The sequence below is a fragment of the Rhinolophus ferrumequinum genome, chromosome 17, assembly GCF_004115265.2.
Source record: "Rhinolophus ferrumequinum isolate MPI-CBG mRhiFer1 chromosome 17, mRhiFer1_v1.p, whole genome shotgun sequence".
Classification (NCBI taxonomy): Eukaryota; Metazoa; Chordata; class Mammalia; order Chiroptera; family Rhinolophidae; genus Rhinolophus; species Rhinolophus ferrumequinum.
The window spans coordinates 20,220,593-20,245,367 of NC_046300.1; the positions used below are offsets into that span (position 1 = coordinate 20,220,593).

At 35.4% G+C, this 24,775-nt stretch overlaps 1 protein-coding gene across 11 annotated transcripts in view; it reads right to left on the minus strand.

Annotated features, from left to right (window-relative positions):
* The window catches only part of RBMS3 (RNA binding motif single stranded interacting protein 3), a 648,742-nt gene that overhangs the window by 127,008 nt on the left and 496,959 nt on the right, over positions 1–24,775 (minus strand). For all 11 annotated transcript variants that reach the window (XM_033132638.1, XM_033132634.1, XM_033132632.1 and 8 more), the window contains exon 7: positions 7,388–7,494. In XM_033132638.1, coding sequence (XP_032988529.1) covers positions 7,388–7,494 — 107 coding nt within the window. The remainder of the gene's footprint in view (positions 1–7,387; positions 7,495–24,775) is intronic.

Below are 24,775 nucleotides of genomic sequence, written 5' to 3' on the forward strand. Positions count from 1 at the left end.
CCACTAAAGTAAAGGGCCTTCTAAATTATGAAGAAAAGCAAACAGATGTTGACTCACACAGTTCCTTCAAACTTAGAATTATTATTCTCAATGGGTACATTGGAGAAGGACTCGAGATTTATTAAATAACACCCCAAAGCTCAAGTTGCTTCTCTAAACATTATTCTCTCTGTGCCACTCAGCACCCAAGGGCATAGAGACCTCTATCAGCCACCTGACAAGGTAGAGCTTTTCAACTTTGAGGAGAATTTCTGGTTTATAAACTCATATAAATCAACCTCTCAGGTACCTACCCTGAAAAACAAACACACAAACAAACACACAATTAATGCTTAGCAACAAGATTAATGTGAACTGATGTTCTTATGGCTGCTGGTTTTTCTGTTGCTATTTTTATTATTATTATTTTGGCTTTGGTTTTCTTTCACTGTTGTGTCAGTACAAAGCTAGTTACAGACAGTGCTTTTATTTCTACAATGCTAAATTATATTCTATTCCACTTTTAATCTCCTACTTTACAGACAGAGAAGATCTTTGCCATTTTAGAGTCCAAGGAGGTAGAGTATCTGTCTGTGTGTTTACGTCATCTCTGTAGCATGCAGTCCCATGCCTCACACATAGTGGACGCTCAACAAGTGTTTACTGACTGACTGAATACTTTTTGTTTAACCTGCTTCTTCAATATTTCCTTAAAAAAAAAAGAAAAAAAGAAAAATCTTCCAAACAGAATTCTCTCAAAAGAACATTTCTTCAAAAAGTAGTCAAATGCTGAGAAAGCAAGAAAGTGGATCTGAAGCATAGGGAGATTAGAAGGGTTCTCACTGTGTATGTGTATACCCGACATACATTCAGGGCAGGGATCAGACCTATACCTCGTTGCATCCTCAGGAAGCAGCATGAAGTATCAGTCACGGAAGGAACAAATGTTTCATGATAACAAGAGACTGATAATGATGGTCATGAAAACACAGTTGAAATTGATAAGTATGATGCCAAATCTATGTGTAGTCACCTGTACTCAAAAAAACCACAAACAAACCAAAAACAAAATCCCACAAAAATTAGGACATATCCCTCAAAGAAAATGTTTACTCATCTAGAATTGAAACATAGGATGACTCAATATTGTATTGATTAGGGCTATCTGTCTGCTCAGAATCTAAAAAGACATCTTTGTCTCAATCATAAATGGAATTAGTCAGAATAAATAATGACTCCTATGCCTTGAGGCACAACAGGGAGGACACTTGGGTGTTTGGAATCAGGATTTTCAACTTAGCTTGCACTTGGCTGTGTACTTCATAATAGCATAGGGAACCCCGTTCTCCCACCTGACCTCTGCAGGTCTTCATTCACTTACTGGTACCGAAGATAGTTTTTATTAATAGTAGCTCTGAATGGACAAAGGTTATAAAACTTTACAGCACAGTTTTCATCCATCACTGAAAATAAGTTGATTTCAGGTCTGAAAATAGACACATTATCTAGGTTATAGGTCATAGCAGATCACTTAGCTTAAGTTGCTTGTGATAAAACTGAGAGCCTCGGCTGTCAGCTCACTAATAGTGGATGTTGTGAGTGCATCAATGGGATCTAGTAATTTACAAAAATAGAGAAAGAACACTCTGTCATTATTCCATCCCTTAACGGTTTTTAAACTAACATGTCCCAGCAGAGCAATAGCATTTTATTATGCTAAGTGGCAGCCATGACATTTGGTTTGTGTGAATGGCACTCCCTGGTATTATGCCATGTATATACTGTACTCCTATACCCAGACGCCCATGTCTTGGGCCACTCAAAATGCACTTAAATAAAAGGTATTTGGGAAATCATATATCGCCATATCTCATCTAAAACTTGTTCTTTAATTGGGAATAGGTAAGGAATTGCCCTCCTCAGTATTCCTGGAATGCATCCCTCAAAACCCTGACTTGCTTTTCTCTTCAGTATAACCTATAAACTATTCTTGGAAACCTGAGTGTTGATATTAACAATATTATATTAGTTCCATTAGTTCATTTTCATATCTAGACTGTGAACAAAATCTTGTTAAATAATTGCATAGTAAGAAAAAATATCTTCAGAGCATCAAATAGAAAATATTTGTTATTGTTCATTGCTTTTCAATTGACTCTAGCAGAGAGAACTGCAAATAAGATAGAGGCAAGAAATGCCATTTTATTGATTTTAGTTTTTATAACAAAATCTTGGCATATTTTTTCACTAGATATCTGATAACTTTCTTGGGTTACTTCTGGTTCATTTGCCATGTCTCTTGTTTGTGTCTGTGGCCAACATATTATTTCTTGGAAGTACAATTCCCAAAGCAATTGTTATCAATGACATTTAATGACTCAATTAATATAGAGCTCTAGCAGAGCATTTGTAAGCTAGATTAGTGAAACCAGTGAGAAATGTTTTGTGTATAATATTTGCACTATTTAAGAATAATATCCCAGCATGAAAATTTGGCAAAATATCACCATCTTCTGTGATTTCAAACTTAACATTTACTGATATTGAAAATTCTGAAGGAAACCCAAAGACTAGTCACAGCAAAAGTGAACATAATGGAATTTCAATTTTTGAGTGATTCTCATCATAATAGTAGAAAAATCCATCCCTGGATTTGATCCAATTATCTTTTCAACACAATGGAACGTTTTTTGGTCAGCTGTTATTATTTGAGGTATAGATTCCAAACAAATTTGGTGGCATTTTGGTAGTCATTGGAAATCCATTCTTTGGATATGTAGGAAGAAGCAACAGGAGTTCTTCTTCATGTTGCTGATATATTTCTGGACTGTTTTTATGCATTCCTGATTCCAGAGCAGTCCTTTGGGGAAGCACTAACAAGACCAATTTTGACAACATATTGCCTGAAGTAAAAACTGAGACTACAGCCTCAGACGTAATCGAATATCTGGCCAATGCAATGCCATGAGAATCATAGTGATGATAAAGTGAGACCATTTCTGAACTAGGAGTAACATTAAAACATTTTTCAACTAGTATGGGATAAGCGCTAGCCAGTCCGAATCTAAACACTAAAGTAGGATCCTGGGGACCTCCTGCTGTGCCAGCCAGCACCCCATTCTTGCTGGATCATGAGAGGTCTTGAAGGAGGCACCAGAGTGGCAGTGGGGTTGCACTGATAGACCAGTGCCAGTAGTTATGTACCAAATGATACAGATATATTTTAACATTTTAACAAGCTGTATGGCTCTTCTGCATATCGAGCCACCCTGTCCTCGGCTGGAGCTTCTGTAGACCAGTTCTCAAAGTGTGGTCTAATGACACCTAAGGGTTTCGGAGATCCTTTTGGGAAATCCAGAGGTCCTCCCTTTTAAAATGACATGTCTATGTGAAGCTGGACTTTCTTCATATGCTTAAATTGTACAGCGTTTTGCAGCAGATCAAATACTGAAGTAGATGCAAATCTGGTCATCTTTTACTAAGTCAGATGCTAAAGTGATTTGCATACGTGTAAAACAATGCCATTCTTCTCAACAGCATAATAATTGTCTTTGCTTTGAAAAATATAGTAGTTTCCATAAAAATACACGATTTTTGTTAACATGTGGTGGGTTTATTGTTTTCCTAATGAACTAATAAATAATAATTTTTAAGAGCACAAAGGGACAGAGACCAAAGGGATTCAGAACTGTATCAAGAAACAAAATGATAAGAATGATAGAGCAGCAGGAAAGAGAGGCCTAATAGTGTCAATCCCTGAGCATTCTTCTCAGAGTTCTGCTTGTCATTTGAGAATTAGTTAATAACGTTAAAATATCCCTGTGTTTTTCACTCAGGCAAAAAAACGTATCTACCAGCATACATTTGTACTTGAAAACCTCACTAATTCTACACTAATTTATGGGTATACAGTTTTCGGTATTAATTATTTTTGTAAAGAAACACATGTAGCCCAACTATGCTAAAAGAACTATTATCAAAATGCCACCAAGAAGAAAACAGCTTTAAATTAAATTTTAAATTAAAATTTTAATTAGCCTATCAATTGTCATGTTTAAGGTCCTTCTAAGATGCTTGTCATCCACTGGTTTTGTATTTTCAGCATTTCATCAGAAATCCTTTTCACATTGTCATTTTTACCTGATTTTTAAGAAAGAGGAAAAGTAATTATTAGCCTCAATCTGTGCTATTATCTCAAATTCTGAAGGCGCAAAATCTAATTTATCTTTCATTTTATTTAAGACAACAATGATTGAAAGCTTTAGCATTATTTTACGCAGTTGACTCAAACTACACAGGGGTTGAGGTGCTAAATCCCAAGCAGTCAAAAATTCACATATAATTTTTGACTCCCTCAAAACTTAACTGGGTATCCACGGGGTATCAGTTCCATGAGCTCTCCACCCTTCCCCCTGGCCCCAGATACCGAAATCCACAGATGCTCAAAACCCTTATATAAAATGGTATCGAAAATGCATAGAGTTGATCCTCCACATCTGTGGAGTCCAACTGTGGATCAAAAAATACTGTTTTTCATTGGTGGTTGGTTGGTTGAATTTGTGGATGGGAAACATAAGAATATGTAGAGCCAACTATATATTTATTGAAAAAAATGCATGCAAGTGGACTTGTGCAGTTCAAACCCGTGTTGTTTAAGAGTCAACTGTATGACAAGGCAAACAAGCAAAACAATTATCCACAATGATCTCCTTATAAGTTGGGATGTCAAAAGGCTTGAGGTAAGTGAAAAACAGAACTGTCAATCAGAAATGGACTTCAAGGGAAGTTGTAAGTCTCAATCTTAACACTGGATGAAAGAAGGGGACACAAAATTTCCCCTAAGGATCTGACCCACTATCCCTGCTTTGGTTAGAGTTTCAATTCATGCAATCAGAGTGGTCATAGACTTTAAGCAGAAAATGTAGGTAGTACCCCCAGGTGACTAACAGCAGTGAAAGTAAATTATCTTGTAATAATGTCACTGATTATATGAGGAGAATGAATTCCAGAACTGTTAAAATGTGGGAAAACAACAAAATGTGTATCTTAGAAACAATTAAATGCAGTAATTAGAATTTACTGGCATATAACATAAATTAAATATTACTTACATAGGATTAATTTATATTATGTCATACTTTAGCATCTATGCTAATATACTTTTATTTACTCTAGCAAGTACAATGCAAGGGGAAATAGAAGTGAAAAACATATGATGATAACACAAAGTTATCCAGTATTCTTGGTGTGTCTACTCCTAAGGCCACAATAAAGTTGTAAAAATTAATGTGCTCATCTCAAAACCAAGATATTTGAGAAGCGTATTTTTAGTGCACATCATTCACTTTCCTGATTTCTTTCCTCTGAATATGTCTGCACACACTATATTTTTATTGGTCACAGATAAATTTATTAAGGCCCCTTGATTTTCATACTTCAACAGGAAAATCTATAGCTCTCCAAAAGCAACTTTTGAAAACAAAGAGTAAGAATATACTTTTAAAATTTACATTTAAATTATAAGGTGTTCCGGGCCCTAAACTTGACTCCACAATGTTTCCATGGCAATAACACATATGTTATTTCTTAATCATGCTCTAAACCCAAAGACCTAGATTCTATTAACTGTAGCAGGGTGGCAGTTCTAACTCTACGTTTCTTTTATGTTTATTGGTTTGATTTCCAAGAAATGTAGCCTCAGGTGAGATGCTGTGCTGCAACTGGCATCTATTTTGTGAATGTAATATTACAGGTTCTTAAGAAGACTAGAACTGACATTTCAGTCACTGATGCTAAATTACCTAATCCAGTCTTGAGGCTTTTGGGTCATGGTCTGTGATCCATTAATCTCTCTAATTAGTGGGCATTTGACCCAAACAAATTTTAAAAGATCAAACGAGTCTTTCTGGTCTCTGGATGTTTGGTATGGGACCAACGTGATAATGAGTGCTATCAGAAATCAGCTGTTTGCTGGGGGCATTAAGACAACCTGATGATCACTGAACTGCAAGCTAAAAAATCATAGGTCATTCCCTTTCCTCTTCCTCTTTTGAACATAACATAAACTGCCTTCCTAAAGTTAAGACTTTTGAAACTCTTGCCCCTTTTTTATTAGTTTCACGCACTCAATGGTGAGTCTCTTTTTCATGTCTTAAGGTAATGAGTTACAGTACTTGGACACAACTATATTCTTTAAGATGGGTTTTGAGACCTGCATGGAAATACTCAAAACAGACAAGTCACTGGTGACTTGTTTCACTGGTGACTACAGACTTACTGTAGCGCAGAACTGAGGTCGTTCTGGATGTCGTATCCTCCTCCTCAATTGATTTTATCCTGAGCTCATTAAGATAGGCCTGCTCATTTTCCCCATTTGAAGCCATTTGGTTTTCCAAAGGACTCAATTTCATAATGAGACTGAAAAACAGCTGAAGGTTTTACTGAGAAAAATTCCATCCTCCTTTCTTTCCTTAAAACTGTTCTCTTGGTGCTGAAAGTATAAAATGCCACATCAAGTAGGATGCCTCTCAAATGATAAATGGACAAAGTAGATGCTTTGAATAGAAATACTAAATAAAGCTCTACTGTTGAAATTATGGCCTTGGTACAAAATGGCATTTATTCAAGTCATTCAAACAACTTCATTCCATTTCACAAAGAATAAAAAGACCTTTTAGAAGTCCAGACACCTTTTCTTTGTCTTCTTACAATAAAAATAACCAAAAGAAATCCATTCCAAGAGGCATTGTATCCATAAGCTTGTTTTTTCCATCATTTTGTGTCAGGAAGGTAAATGAATAATTATGTTACATGCTTTTCTCCTTGTTGTGAAAAAGAAAACCCTATGGGTATCAACATTTTTTTTTCTCCTTGACTAACACAAAATGTCCTATTTTATATTGATATATACATATATAAAATAGTCAACACATTTATGAATATATGGGCATATGTATAAATACACATACATGTGCATATAGAGCATCTCAATGGTAGAATGAAATAAATCTAAATTTTTGTTTGCTTTTTTTCAAAACACATTCAACTCTCACTATTAATTTCATCGAAAATGTTTCCGTAAGTAGTCATACCTCTTTTTATAACTATTGCACAATTACAGATCAATTCTTTATGAGTAAGTCTTTCTGTGAGGGCCTATCAGGTTCAAGTTTGGTTAAAGACAGAAGACTTACTATAGTGCAGAACTGAGGTCATTTTGGATGTCATATCCTCCTCCTCAATTTATTTTATCCTGAGCACATTAATATAGGCCTGCTCATTTTCCCCATTTGAAGCCATTTGGTTTTCCATAGGACTCAATTTCATAATGGCCCCAAGTGTCTGTCTTGCTGCCCTTCTAAGGGATGTTTGCTGCCAAGATTCTGAGTACAAGTCAGTCAGGACTCACCTCTCCTTCCCTGGGCCAAGGCCTTCCATTCTGGGTGTATTTGCTTTGATTCTGTCTCTTCTTTTGTCCTCCATCAGCGAATTTGCACAGTAAAGGCTCACTAGGGGCTGGGAAGATAAGAAACCAATTCTACATTAGCAAATCCCTCTTAAAAATAAGTGATTATTTGAGTCACAGTAGGGCTTTGTAATGCATATCTTTTGAAGTAGTCTTGCTTCTGGAGAGATATTTGGCCCCCTTTTAGTCTCAACTCTGTTGGCCGCAGTTCTAACTGGGCTTCAAAAAAGTACTGGCAGACCATAAAAGCATATAACACATATTGTTGAAAAAATAATCAGTGGAAGCCAAATGTGAACTCGCCTTAGAAGTAAAGAGGCAAGTATCGACCCCTTCTAGTTACATTAGAAACATATTCATAACCAGTATTTGTGCTTGGATAAATATTTCTCCCTCAAATCAACTGTTTTCATGGTAGAAACTGTAGGATTCTATTTTGGAAAGAGATACCTAGGGGTTTCTTTCTACAAAGGGAGCTATTTTACTAATTGCAACTAAATTAGCTATTTTTCCTCATTATCCTCTGCAATTTCATAAAGGCTAGAAATTAATTGTTGACTCCAATTTTCCAGTAAAACTAGTCAGAATCCCAGGGGACTAATTATTTAATGTTAAGTGAACCCACATGATAAAATACAGCCAAAGGGTATGGCCCTTGCTAAAGAATCGTGGACTGGGGTAAAATATGGTGGTGCTGGGTAACTTATGTAAACTTATTTCCTAAGAAAAAGTGACCCAAACTAAAGTATGACAGAACTTTTCTTCAAACAATGACATTGCAAAATGACAATCTGTTTAAAGTATGACAGGGCAAAGATTATCCTTTGAGAATTGACACCCCCTCCACAACCCTATTTGATTGGAAAGAATTGCTACTTGTTATTACTACACATATATTTAAAACTGAATGGATTTAAAAACAGCCACAATGACCCAACAAACTCGATCGATGTATTAACATGGCTGAAAGGCTTTTTTTGTTAGTTTATTGGCTCGAATAAACCAAATATTAATTTGTAAGTTTATACTCTGAAAACCAAAATGGAGCCCTTCCTCCCCCCATACCCTAGGAAAAAAATATGTTCTGCTAAAAATTTATTGTATTAGTGGTCTTAATTCTTTACCCTTCCCTGTATTCTTTCCTTTTTTCATGTAGTATTGTTAACCCCTCTCATTCTGATTCTTGGTCTGACCCCATGTGAAGCGCTTTGTCCAATGAGATACTAGCAAATACGATACAAGCAGACGCTTGAAATGTTTTTAAGCACTGGGGCTTGCTCCTTTTGTTTCTTTGCATGGCTATGTGAATATGCTCAGCCTAGCCTGCTGGAGGATGAGATACAAACATGGATGAGTCATCCCTACCATCCCAGCCAAGGCCAAAGTAGATTATCCAATGACCATCCCCTACCCAGACACTTGAGTGAGCTCATCTAAAATCAGCTGGGGTACATAGAAAATGTGCAGTTGATCACAGAAAAATGGATAAACCCAAGTGAGATCAGGCAAAGCCATCCCACAAATGTGTGAGCTAAATAAATTTTTATTGTTTCGTGGCCTAAGATTTAGTAATTGTTATATAGTGTTATTATCTTAATAGATAATCCCAACACCCATTCTTCCACATTCTCATTCCCAGCTAGGTTTAGTGCATTTACTAATCTGGTTGAATCAAAAAAAAATATTATGGAATTCATCACATTAGAACTATTCTAAATTCTTCTCCAGAAGAAAAACCAAAAGGGGAAATGCAATCACTGGACCCCAACATTCTATGCATAAGAAAATTTCCCGTGAGATTTAAAGTGTATATATATATATATATATATATATACATATATATATATATATATATATATAATCATTATATATATATAAAATCATTCCTCACTATAGAACATTTTCTTCCTTGACATTGTAAAGATTCAAGGTTCATCCATCCATTCAAATGAGATAGTCATGTTAACATGTGAGTTTATCACTGGCAATAGCACCAAATATGGAAATATCTTAATTCCCTGCTATAAAGAATTGTAGATTCTACCTTTTATGCCTGTTGTAAAATGACTTCCATGAGTCATACTTTCTACTGTCTGAAGTAGGCTTTTCTTTATTGTCTCCTAAAACAGATTATTTTAGTGCACATAGCATACTGGTTTCAGTAATACATACACTATGACAGTGGCTTCTCTTTAGGACATTCATATTCCTATAGGCTTTAACACATACTTTGGGTGCAATCGATTATTAGGAGTAGTAATCTGCTTCCTAGGTTTGAGGACTGGCTCCCTGACTCACTAGTTACAGGACAGTGTACACTTAAAACAAAACAAAAAATAAAACAAAACAAAAAAACAAACAGCATTTCTATGATTCATTTTCCTTGTGTTTAAGATGGGGATGATAATATTCCCTACCTCAAAAACTGACATTGGGATTAAATGAATTGATGCATGGTGAGGGCCTAAAACAGTGTATGGTACATACACAAATACTAACTCCACATCAGCTACAACTACCATTATCTCTTTAGCATCTCTCATTAGCCATTGCCAGTCATCAGCTGTGAAACCTAACGACTTGTCGGAGTCAGAGTTCAGAGTGTTTAATCAAGTGGGCTTCATTTTCATAAACTCTGTTCCATTTTAATTTCATGGTGGTTTGGCCACGGAACTTGTGACTGGACCCCAAGAATGACAAAAAGAAGTTTTGCTCATGGAGAGGATCAGGGTTTCCAAAATGGTTCTTGCTGACTACAGTTGTCATTGGACCATCTGGTCACTACATTGTAGGTCCCCCTCCTGAGTCATTAGCAACATTTGGCTTCCTTTATCCCCTGAGAATGATGCAGGTCATTCATGTTACTCTTCTGTGTGTTAACATGCAATTACCTATGATGAATGTAACCTTTTCCTGTTTTGTTTTGTTTTTCTCAATTATTATTAATATGTATTTTTTGTCACTCAATTGCAAGAGTTCTATTGGCAGTTTAAATCCATTAACGCTGTATTCTACTATGAGGGAAAGTATTGTGACATCCACACAATAGATTTTATCGGGTTTTTCCCTTCCCCAGAAGCTATATTAAAGTGTTAAACAATAACTGTTCTAGAGTCAGGTTCCAGGAAATTTTTCTTTGTTGAAGAGGTAGTTTCTACCTTTAGTTTGCTCTCCCTAAGACAATTACATATCTGTATTTGCATACCTAAAAATGCAGGGTTTTCCCAATTCTTAGTTTAAATATATGTATTAAATATACATTACTAAATATATATAATAAATATATGTCTGTAGCATGCATTTATATAAAAAAGGGAATTGATGTATAACGGGGGTACCAAAAAATGTATATACATGCCTTATATTCATCTTTGGTTATCAGTATATATTGAGTATCACAGTTTTAATATAGTTTTTTTTTCCTTTCTTAAAATGTGTATACATTTTTTGGCACCTGCTATATATGTATGTATATGTATATACACAAATACTTATTATTTATTTGTTTATCATATGTATACACACACACATACATATTTATTTTAAAGTTTTCTATGAAACCTTGGAAGCTATAGAATTAGGGGGGCAGCATTGACAGGAAAAGTAAAGGCCCCAAACAAATTGTTAACCTGAGGATTTCTTCTACCCACTGGTATCAAAAAATTTTGGGGAAGCATCCTTGCGACAAAATTACCAAAAACAATATGCTAGCTTGCTAAGGATCAAATATAGATAGACTATAAGATTCTGGATTTTAAATCTACCTTCAAGGCTTCCATTATTGAAAAGAGAACTTTCAAAAAATTATTTTTACCACTAAGAAATTTAAAAAGTCATGGAGTGAGATTTTCTTTCAGCGAAGATCTCTCTGTGAACTGTGTTTGATAGTGTCTTAGAAGGCTCACATCTTAGCCACCCTGATATTCAGGGAACTTCAGAAGCTGCCATTAAGCTCTGGATATTAACAATGACTGATTTATATTTACTGCTGTTGCTAAGTAGAAACAAGTGCTGTTACTGTACTAATTTGAAGATGATTATAATGGAAAAAAGATAGGACCACAATATATTACTAAATGAATTAAAAAATAAAACCCCAGAAATAAATTTTCAAACATGTCATTGAAAAAAGACAGATGTATTCATAATATTATCTTTGAATTCCAGGAGCATCATTTTGACTGTTGGTTTCACAAGGCAGTATATTTATTTCATTGAAAGTGGAAGAAAAAACATTAGTAAATTAGGTGAGTTAAAATTTATATAATCTAGTGATTAGATGATTTCTAAGTTCCTTAAGATAAAGTTCAAACACCTTGACTAGAAGATAAGAATTTGGCCTCTTAATCTTATCTTTTATCATACCTTCCTCCTGCCTGGAATTTCCTTTCCCAGCATTCCACTACCTGCCCCCCCCAAACACACGCTCCACCTGGCAAACTACTAATCAACCTTCAGAATGTAGCTCAAATGTCATGCACGTTTCTTTGGGAAGCCTTTGACTTCACTTCAGTGTAGTGAAATTTCCTATTGCTTACTTGGCAGACGTTCATAGGTTGAATGCTGTTTTTGTTTGTATGAAGTCCTTAGACAGTAGCAATTAATTCCCAGGCTTGAAGGTGGAAAGTGATTCTAGCAGAGATCAGGGTGAAGTTTATATGTAGCTGTGTGCGCATATTGTTGATTGCATTTTCCACATAGGCATACATAATACTCAACAGTGATGCTACTCAAACTGAGTCCAAGGACCAGCAGCCCTGGTATCAGCACCTGGGAGCCCTTTTAGAAATACAGAATCTTGGGCCCTTCCCTGGACCTACTGAATCAAAATCTGCATTTGAACCAGATCTCCAGGTAGCTAGTGTCACACTAAAGTTTGAGAAACATGACTGGTCCTTAACAGAAGAAAGACTACATCTTAATGTTAAACATGAATCCTCTGAGCAATGAGATAATTTCAGTACCACAGAAATATTATATTGTCTACAATTTCCTTATTGCGGTATTATGGTGCCAATTAATTTTGTTTAGTCTCTTTTAACGGTAGTTAAAAAAGAGACTAAATGAAAAAGACGCCTTTGTGGAAGTAAGACGCAGTTAAAAGGCACAGATTGTAATGTGCTAGAAGATATTACGGCCTATCATGGAAATGGGGAGTATTTAAAATATAATTATAACAATGTGTGGCAATAAAGTTGCATAGTAATTATGAAGGAGTAATTACTGTTTGCTTGCTTAGTGGAGTATTCGTACTCTTCCAAACTTAGTATTAAATGTGAAACATCCAATGTATAAACTGATAAGATAGTATAATGATTATAGGACTTGCTGTTTGAAGCAAACATACAAACAAAAATCAACAATAAATATTTTGCTTAGCAAAATGAATGTAAAATATTTTATTTTGATTTGCTACTAAAAATAGCACATCTTCCATTTTATGAGCCATGAAGAATGTTCTCTGACATTATATTCTACAAGTAGATATTGACATTGATTTTAGCTAATGTCTACAGATTGCAGAATGCCTTTAAAGAAGTTGAACATTTTCCATTTTTACCAGTGAATTTAAAAAATTCTTCTATTTATATTGGATTGTGGTGATGGTTTTAAAATATATCTCTTTATTATCATAGCATACAGGTCTGGTTGTTTAAATATTAAATTAAAAAGTTTCTCACCTCAGATAGACTATAAACCTGATTTCAGAAAAAGAAAGAATAAAGGTGGTTTGGAAGGAGCTGGTTGAAGAAGATAATGACAACAAAAGCAGTTTATTGGAGGTGAGCTTATAACATCTCAGAGTCATAAGATAAAGGAATTAAAAAAAAGAATTTCAAGAACTGTAAGTTAAAATGTGATAACATTTTTATCTAGGAACTACCTTTTTATGTACATATGAATTAGTTTTCAATTAAAAAAATAAAACAAGCTTTAAAAAACCCCAAACTATTTCTGTGCTATTCAGAGCGACTTGAATGGTGAAAAGCTTTTTATACTAATGATTAAAAACTGACACGAATTGAAGGATGTTAATCAAACTCAGAAATATCTTAACACAGTCATTCAGTTTTTAAAAATAACTCAAATCTCTTCAGTATATGATATATATTACATAACCCTGGCCTTTGCACCTGGCAAAGTGGTCACAGTCCAGAGAGGGAGAAAGACAAGTAAAAGGCACTCTAATGGATGGCAATGATGCTATAGTAGAGACACAAACAGGTATTTTAGGAGCACAGAATGGTTGTCAACTTCTGGCACTATAGTCATAGAAAATCTTCCAGTTTAGAAATCATGTCCAATACTGCACAGAGTTTTCAAACTTCACAGTTTACATGCATAGCTCCCCCGCCCCCTGTACCAACTGCCAAATCACGAATGAGCCCATGAAAGACTGATGTCAAGTGTTATTTGGCCTGACTAAAAAACAGGCTTTCATCACGTTTGCTGAATGAAAACATGAATGAATGAGATGGACACAATGATAGGATTTAGTTGAAATACTTTTAGAACACCTGCTGCCGTACACACCTGAAGTTGAAAAGTGGCAGCCTTACAACAATAGATTTGAACTCCTTTTAGCACTTGTAACAGTTTGCCACAATCCTTAAACTTCCTGCTGTCTTATGCCCAACAGGCATTCCTTATTTTATTTCATATGCAGACTGAAGTAGTCTGTATTGATTTGAGATAAAGAATAACAATGTAAAAAGTCAATATAAGCATATTTCTTGCTAATTTTATGTTAGAACCATGTCCTTATTTTCCCAGACTTACTCCAGATACTTATTTCTGTTACATCCAAGAAAGTTTGCAGACAAAGTCCCTGATTTGTCTGCAAATGATTTGTTATGTTCTCTCCCACATATGCTCTATACATGATAAACTTCTTATGCATATATACAGAGGGGTGCCAAAAAAATGTATATACATTTAAAAATAACATCTTAAAATGTGCATACATCTTTTTGGCACCCCCGCAGTATATGTGTGTGTGTATATGAGTGTGATATCTTTATCTATCTATCTATCTATCTATCTATCTATCTATCTATCTATCTTGCCATCCTAGATGTAGAGCTAATACCATTTAGTCCCAAATTTAAACCAGAATTTACATGGCAAACGTTACTTGAAAGTTACAACACAGAATTCTATTTTGGAGTTAGAAAACCTTTTGCACGTGGTAAAGTGAGCTATTTGATTACATTCCCTTTCAATTTCTAGAGACCTCTTTACCATTTAATTATGTTTTGTATGCTATAATAATTGAGGTGTATTCGAGTAGTTCTTAGTTATAATCAACTTCCAGTCTGGAAGTTATATATAGCCTCTGTCTGTCATGTGATCCTAAAATTTATTTAATTCAAACCCTTCTTTTTGTCAATAAGGAGAATAAAAGTGAAATTAATTCCCAGCTAAATTGTGGTTGCTAGTGGCAAACTCACTCTGAGAACCTTATTCTCTGAATTTCTCTCTCCATCCACTTACTTTCTACCTTCTTTATCATCAGAGGTAAACGGAAATGAATTTTAAACAATTTTTGGGATTGACTTCATGATTTTGAGATGGAAGAAAAAAATTGAGTATTCGTTAAGATATGATTGCAGTGGTTGTCTACCCACAGATTAGAATTCGAACAGAAAACTAAACAATCAATGAGATCTCCAAAGATGATTTCCGCTGCCACTCTAATAATAGTTTGTTTTAACAGAATAGACAAATTATATGGGTTATATTTACAAATGTCAGACACATGTTGACCCCTATCATTTAGGCCAAAACGAGCAAAGGAATGTAAACCCAAAAAGGGGAAATAAATAAAAAGCTAATAACAGACTGCAAAGAAAGTATAATTTGCACGTACAGTCCCAGTTTTAACCCCCAGTAATGGATTCATGCTTATATTTAGTTTCAAATATAGTTCCCTACCAGGGGCAACAGCCTTATAGAAAAGGAAGATGACCCACGCTGATAATAAAAGCAGAGGACAGCTGTTTGCCTAGACACGTGACGGAGAAAACCACATTTTGATAAATCCTATTATGGCCTAAGTAATTATCTCAAACTCATTTTTCTGTGTTAAGCATTAAAACAACATCTTTCTTGTTAATCCATCTCTGATAATTCTTTTTATTTAGGAAAAGATTATTAAAAAAAAAAAATCCAAACTACATAAGGGGAATAACTTTAACAGGGAAAACTAATGTTTCAAGTAGATGGCATACAAAGTATGCACTGAAGGTTAAATTTGCTTCATTTCATAGGGAAATATGACTGAAACATTATTTGTGCTGAATGAATACATATTTGGACACCAAGAAAGTGGAAAGTGCCAGCAGTTCCAAGAAGTATCAACTGACTTACCTACAACTGACTTACATACCCAACTACAAATTGGGGCACCTACAAACCTCGTGTGGTTGGAAGGCAAGACATAAAGAAAAAGCTTTCTAAGATAAAGTGTTTAAAAATAAGAGAATTGTGTCCATTGACCAAGATGGACCATTGTTTGGTCTTGCGTCATTCCTCCTTCCTCTGTATTTCAGCATCGTGCTTGACTTTGATGGAGTTCTCTGTATACTGCATGGGATGTTTATATAGTACTATATATTCTACGTAACATGGCACATTTTATTTTAAAAAGGTACAAAGAAGGGAAAAAAAAACCAGCTATAATCGTATGATGCAGATACCCCTTTGCTATTAAAAATAAATAAAGATATGGAAGAAGGACATGTATAATGTTAGTAAATTCAAACTACATAAGGGATAAAAATAAAAAAATATATAAGAACTCTTCTCGACTGCCCCCTCCCTTTTCTTATAATTCCTTCCAGGGAAATGTATAAATACTGGGGGTGCCAAAAAACATACACATTTTAAGAGACGTTATCTACATACTGCTTTTCGAAGTTGAAGTGAATTATGGTTGCAATGTGTCGTATGACGTACGCTCAAAGACGGCATTAGTCAAATGAACGCGAGCATCATTCATTGTATTACAATTTTAAGACAGTTTTTTCCTCTCTTAAAATTTGTACACTTTTTTTTGGCACCCTCTGTATATATATCTACTAATCCATTTATCAGTTCTTTTTTTTTTTTTTTTTTAAATTCCAAAAGGGGCACTATTGCTTAGCGGGTTGGTTTTGTTCTTTGTTTAGCTTAATTCTCTGAAGAGCTTTCCATATTCCCACATACCACCCTTTGAAATGCTGCTCGATATCATAGCATAATTATAATGCTCGATCATTTATAAATGTCCATCAATAAGGGGCCAGCTAAACCTTATTCAATTTCCATAGTACATTTTCATGTCCTCCGCTATGATGAGAATTTGATTTAATTGAAGTCAGGTGCTGGGTCATATTCACCTTTGTGTAGCACCCGCCCCATGGCCTGCCTCACAAAGTGACTGAGGCTTAATGCACATTTCATTATCTGTTGATCAAATTACTAACTAAATGCAGGAAGATAGACAAAATAACTTAACATTCCTTATATTAATTAAATTTGAAAGCATTGAAGAGTGAGGGCACAACCTTTTCCTCTTTTAAGAGAGTATAGAGTCCCATAATTTCCATATTTAACTATAACTAGCCAGCACACTTGAGAAAAGAAAAAAAACAAAAAACAAAAAAACGAACAAACAAAAAAAGAATTCCAAGTCCTAATTCCATGTGTATCTCTGATTTCATGTGGGACTCATGTGAACTGCCCCATACAAAAACAAATGGAGAGGAAAAGGAACATGAATCTTTTAATGAAAAACATCAGGATTCTTCCCTGGTATTATGGTCCTCAACCAAGGAAGAAAACACACATGCACCCCCAAACTGAACTCAAACTCAGGTCAAGAAAACATATCTCAATTTCCCACATGCTGTTCCTAAGCATATATTTCCTGTGCTACAGGCAGAAAGAATTCCCAAAATGCAGTGAGCTGAGTTAGTAGAAATAAATATCATTCCAATTTCAAAGTGAAATCTGTATGTTACACTGTAGGTATCAGTTAACAAAGCTAGATGCATCAGCAGGGATGAGAAACTCACCTTGACTGGGTGAAGGATTTACAGGGACAGTGGCTTGGACTGATCTTTTTCTAATTCGAGAGCCAAGGTATTGAAATTGTGATAATTTGACGAGTGCTTCGTGCAGCCTGAAACACTTACTCATCAATGATAAATAGATTTAACCCAGATACTAGAAACTGGGTTTTTCAAAGAGATGTTAAAGAGCATATGTGCTATAAAGATCTATGGATAAATTAAGCTGAGTCATAGAAAAATAAAGAGCTTTGTAGCCCCACGTATGGAGGAGTTTAGTGTAAAACCAATGCACACAAATGGCTCTAAAATGAAATGTCCATTTGTTCTTGTTATAGAAACAAAGGGATAAAACAGCTTAGGGATAGATTACTTCAGGGGAATGTTTGAGTAACTGTCCCAAATCCATTTTTCTTAGGTACCAATTTTCTCATCGGGACTGAATATTAATTGTACTTTATATTGATTCTAATTGCCTATAGATCTTCCTAAAATGCAAACTGTATCATGTGAATTTCCTGCATGTTCACCTATGGGATAAAATCCAAGCTCCTTAAGCACAAAACACCATCCGATATCAGCTTAAATATGCACATCTCCATTTCCACTTACAGGACAGCTCAAAATGGGTAGAGACCTTTCACACCTTCCAATCTGCTTCTACTTCTCTTTCTGTCTGGACTGGCTTCTTTCTTTTCCAAGTTAATCACTTTCATAGAATCTTGCTTGATTCTTTCCCCATCCCCCAAGTTCTTATAGAAAGAACTTACTATTAATTTATTTTTAACACCTTCATTTATTTATCCACCCTTGCCTGAAATTCATTCAAAATTAATTTGAAACATAGTTCTATCAACTAAGTAACATACTACCCAGGAAAGCTTTAAGCAGTGAATTAAAATGGATACAGGCACACCCCTTAAAGAATTTCCTTTCTAAACAAGTAATTAAACAAGCAATAAAAGAAATCACAAGTCATTTTCAATCTCTTTAGTTATGCATCTACCATAATGACATCTAACTTGGCACGTGTAAAACACCTCAGCTCACTCATGTTTATATGACTCTCTACTAATTCAAAAGCCTCTTGAAGGTAGGATTTCTCTGTATTGTTCATCTTTGTATCTCCAAAGCGTAATGTAGTTCCTGGAACCTAGTAGATCACACACACATACGCACACACGATTTTAGCAAACTCGCCTATTTTTTCCCCCTAGAGAAGAAGACACTGAAAATCGTCCCATGGCTTGATAATAGCAGAGCACACTGAAAAATGCTCCTTCTGCACCCACTCAGCTGAATACGCCAAGACTGTACTCTACCCCAGCCATGTTTTTCAATATTTATGCATGAAGAGAATCTTTACATTTCATGATAATTCATTTAATGTTTAGTAAGTCTGTACAGAAGGGTTTCTTCTTTAAAGTAAGCACAGGACACCTTTTCCCTCTCTCTGAAGGATTATTGCAAATGTGTCTAGTCACATCTTGGATGTACTCTAAGTAATTGCAGTGTGACAACACGTTCATTTTTACTTAAATTAAACAAAATCAAAGCGGTAAGGTTTTGTAGTGAATACCGCATGTATTTCCTGGGCATGATGATTAGACCTAAAACATGTCGAAGCAGTCACCAACCAGGAATTTAGAAAAGCTTTCCTGAAAGGAATAAGTCATGTTTGACATAGTTCTCACAAACTGAGTTTAGCAAAAGGTACGATCATAGGATCCTTTTACTTGTAATGGATTTTATTTTCATATCTCAATTTTACCATGTATTTACTCCTTGTGCTACCTTGGACCGGCCACTTAAAGTACCTGGAACTTACTTATAAATTGTGGTTGTCCTCTAACTCACAGGATCATATGGCTTTACTCTGAGCACTAAACCCAAACCTGGGATATAGTAACATATAGTAAATGTCTGGTGAATGAATGATTAGGCGTAATTATGTGACCATTATGTAATAATATAGGCCAGAGAATAGCTTTTATGAGGCATGAAGCACACAAAACAAATGTTAGGCATTAATATTGTTGGGGCACATATAAAAAGTATGACTTTTACAGCCATTTTCCTGGAGCCAGGCCTCTTTTATTCCCACCATAGGAATTGTGTAGTCAATTGCAAATAGACCTAAAACTCTGCTGTCATCACAGTGATGAATATCAGAAGTGATGAGAGTGCAAAGGTTCTATTTTAAACTATAAAACTTAAAGTGGTAAGAGGAGAGCGTCCTTTTTACATGGATTATGATCTGTTTTACCAGGGTCAACTTTGTAAAATGACCTAAATATACTACATCACTATAAAACATGGCTTTGTTTCACTCTTGTAGAAATAGCCTATGAGAGACCCTGTCAAATCTACCAGATAATATGAAGGACAAAGTACTATCATTCTCTACTTTTTCCATTTGGAAGGCTCTTAAAGAAAGTTAGGAAACCTCAGACCGACATCTGTCTTCCTCTCTCTATGAGAATGAAATGAAACCATCTCCTTACTCGATTTGGTGAACTGCTGCTGTCCTGGTACTGGACGTATCACACTGTAAACTTTGGCTAAATATGAGGCCTTCAAAGGAGGGGAAAGGAGGTTTTCTGAAAGGGGATCATATCTAAAATCGATTATGTGGACCCTCACATGGGAAGTTGGTTCTGAGAAGGCTGGTCTTAGATGGTCAGGAGGAAAAACCCCTGCCTTTTCCCCCCAAAAAATATAATGAGAACAAATATATCAGAATATTCTCATGGTTGGCAGATATAAAAATGGAAAGAAAGCAAATGGCAATTTAAGATTTGCTATAAATTGTAAGTTTTAAAAAACAGATGAACTTTTTTTAAGGCAGATTGTATAGTTACCAATTTGGAAATGAAGCCTCTACTGTGTTTGGCACTGTGCTACATGCTTTAGTGCACTACTACATCTATTCCTCAAAACAACCTGATTTTGAGTTGAAAACCATTTTGAGATGGAAAAACTAAAGATCAGAGCATTTGGGTGAATTAGGCAAGTATACACAGATAATCAATGTCAGAACCAGGATTTAATCCCAGGTCTTTGATATTCTACAGTTCATTCCATATTACTTGCTGTATCATATTGTCTCCTTCTTCTTCTTTCTTATCACAATTAACATAATCATGAATGATCATAGCCTTTTCTCAACAGTAGGAGGAAAACATTAAGAATATTCATTCATTCGACAATTATTTACTGAGCACTTACTATGTGCCAGGTATTATTCTAGACCCTACAGACTTAGACTAGTGAAGAAAACGAAGTCCCTGATGTTCACAGACATTATTTTATAATAAAGAGAGACAGCCAATCAATAAACCAATACGTAAGTATTACTTAATTTCTGATAAATGCTGAGAAAAGATAGTCAATGTAAGGGGCAGAGAGTGATAGGGGAGGTAGTGATATTTTAGATACAGACATCTGGAAAGATCTAGACCAAGATCTAAAGGAAAGGAAGGAGAAAGTTTTAGAGATATATGGAAGGAAAGTATTCTAGGGAAAGACACAGAAATGCCCGGAGGTTAGTGCGTACTTAGATTTTTGGAAGAAGGCAATGAAGTGTGGGACTTGAGTTGAGGAAGGAGGAGGGTGATGGGAGAGGAGATCAGAGAGCTCCTAGGATTCCAATGCTGACCCCTTTTGTGCCAGAGTAAAAGGGAATTTGGTATCTCAAGTGGTTACCAGGGTGATAGCAATGACACCCACAGGGAGAAGATCCATCTCATGAGATGAGAACCAAGTTTCAACGTATAGCTGTTCTGCTGCACCTAAAGATTTGGATTTTATTTCTTTGGAAAGATAGCAAATCCCACAATGGAATAAATATTTTCGTATTTAAATGTGAGTGATGGAGCAAAGATTATCTAAGGATACTGATTCTAAGAATCAATGAAAGTCATCTTTATTCCATCTAGCTCCCAATTATCTGGTGACAATGGGGAGTAGGATAGAAATATCCTTCAGTTAGGCTCACAGGAGTTGAGGGAGTAGAGATAATACAATCTCAAAGGAACCAGCGTTTCAATGGAAGAGAAAATGGCAGTGGAAACATTAGAAGACCGCTTCCTTTGCAGGCATTCACTCTTGTACCTTCAGAACATTAACCAAGAAAGTAGATCAAATGTTTTGTCACTGATTATGTTACTCTAATAAAGCTGGCTTACTTCATGGTCTAGTCTCGGCATGGAATCAAATGCAAAGAAAAACAATAAGAAACATAAAGAAAAAAAAAACAATTCAAATCCACCCTACTAACTTAAAATAGCAAGAAGATCCCATTAATAAGTCCCCCTTTCTCTTTCTTTTCACTTTCTTTGAATATCCCATTTGCCCCAGATCTTTCTCACTCTTCACAGACTCCTGTCTTTTTTTCCTCCTTCCCTGATTATTAAGAGTCTAATCTTACCTTTTGCTAGTACTTTTTCTAAAAGAGAATGTTGCCAGTCTGTCCCAGCTCTTTCCATATTTGCAGCCCTGCCCACCCACTATCTTTATCAGGGGAAAACAAGACAACACATATATAAAATATTCTTTGGGAAGTAGAGAAGGAATAAAGGCTGTCATACTCAGGCCCTCATATATACTTTTTCCTCTAACAGAATAGGTATGTTTACTGATAACCTCTCTAGTCTGAGCTGCTCCTTCTAAACGCTTAAATTAAAGGAAGGAATTTTAAATAGGTGAGATTCACCCTAACTCAGCATTGTTATTACAATGGTCATCAAAATATACATGAAGTATAAATTGCTTTCTGCTTTACAACTTTTTATACAAATGCAGAGTCTTTGTTGGTGTTTGCTGGTTTTGTTCTCTTAATATCATTGGAACTGCCTGGATTTTTTGCTAATGGAGCAGTTACATAAAAACATCTGGATTTGAAAGAGAATTTTCAGCATCACCTGGTTAACTCAAATGCTGTGATAAAACAATTCTTTAATTGGCCTGCTTTTAAACGTGAAATACACACACACACACACACACACACACACACATTCTTTTAGTGGCAGGGGTGGAAGGAATTCTAGGAGCTGTGTGTGTGAGTGTGTGTGTATGTGTGTGTGCAGAAATTAGGCTGGTGCAAAAGTTATTGCGTTTTATTTATGTCTTTTCCATCATTCTAGTGCAGTCTGAACGAATGTGTATAGTTCAGAGGTCTTCGTGTTCGCATCTTCAAATTAGGTAAATGACCTCACCTTTCAAGCTTGAATTCATTTTTAATTTTAATTTTATACAATGTGTAGACAGTTCCCTGTTTTCTGCATTTAGAAGTATAAGCAAAATAAATCTGTTAATTCTGTAAGTAATTTTTATAATTATGATGTAACTCTATCCTATCCTTAAAACATTTAAAATAAACCCTTTATGTGCAAAAAAAAAAAAAGTTATCGCGTTTTAAAAGGTTAAAGAAAATAGCAAAAACAGCAATTACTTTTGCACCAAACTAATATATGTGTGAAAGAGAACAGCGGTATATCAGTGTTATTTCTCATCTATTTAGATCTGTATTGTTAGATAAAGACATATCAAACGGTCTCTAAGAGGCTGCAAATATATTGTCAAAGACAAAAATATCTTTTGTGATTTTCTGATCTAATAAAAATGATTTCAATTATACTCCAAGGAGTAAATTTCATCACGCACAATGTGTGATTGAACAATGTCCTAGAATTGTAACATTTTCCCCCTTCATCCCCACTTAGGTTTTAGATTGTCTCCATATATTTTTTTGAAACTGACTTATCAATGACATAAAACCTCTCAAAAATTTGTTAAAAAACAAACAAACAAACCCAAACAGCTCAGTCATCCCATTATGCCTGCTTTCATTTAATTATTTAAAACGACAACAACAACAAAAATCTTCTCTTTAAGGAAAATTTCAAACACCCACAGAAATAAAGAGAATAGTAAAATTAATCCCCATATTCTTTTCACTCAGTTTCAACAGTTATCCATAGTATCCCGATATGGTTTTTTTTGACATTCCCGTCAATTTTTAGCTGACGCATTTTTAGGCAATACATAGACTATAAAAACATTTTTATATAAAAGCCCTAGATTATTCTCTAGGTCCCTGGACTTTTCTTGGACTTTCCAAATTCAAGTTTTTCTGGAACCCATAGTTATCCCTGAACAAGATCTAAAGTATATTATAACTTTATGCATAAGCTTCAAGTGAAAGAAAAGACAAAATAGAGACCTCTGGGCTGTTATTAAATATGAGCTAGAGCAGAGTAGGGCTTCACAGGAACAATGGCGTAGTTCATAAGGTATAGGCATATGGAGAAAAGTAACTATGGCATATTGGAGAAAGATCCTGTGAATGCCTTCCTGACAGTCTGTCCAGATGCTCTGGCTGTCTGCTGTGTAAGACCCCGTAGCTGCCTTTGGAGAGAAAGACTGCTAAGAGCTGTCCTCTCCATCCTTAAACGGCCATCAGCGACTGAGAAACAATATTTAGCTCCTTCATACACAGACGTAGGGAGACATTGAGGAAAAACATGAACAAAGATTTATCCCCGTTTTGTATTGAGAGCAGGTGTCCTGACTCTACAATGGGAAAGCCATATCCCAGGATGCGGATTCACAGTGTTTTATTTAAAACATAAAGCTAGAGTGGTGCAGATTTATGCCCTTTACTGGACTTAAAATTGCTAGTCTGATTGCCTCATGAGAAAAAGAAATTTAAATGAGTCACTGATACCCCACTTTACTAGCATTATGGCACTGGTCCAAGGCTTAATATAGAAAATGATAGATGTTGGCCCAGGGTAATTTTAATCTCTGCCCATAATAACAGGCCTTTAGCTGCCAACGGCAAGGGCTGGTGTGCTTAAATTGGAACTCTGACCCTGACATCCAAAGTCATAACTAGTAAGTACAAAGAAAGATTCCAAAACTTGCAGGAGTTACATATAAACAAACATGAATGAGATTATTTATCCACACAACGTGTATCTTGTACAACATTATATCTTAGATCAGGAATGGTAGGACCTCTTGCTCAATATAAACTATTTAATTGGACACTACTGAAAAGATAAAAGGCAGGTTTAATTCATAATTTTAAATGGCTTCATTTATCGCTCAAAAACAGGCTTTCCCAAGATTGTGTCAGGGAAGAAGGTCCCTGAAATAACAAATGCATTTACCCCAGGCACTTGTGATCCTGTATGTCATACAACAATATGGTCTTTTGTATCTTTCACTTCTTCCTGGGGACTAAGGCATTGGTGGGCATGGAGCTGGTAGACTA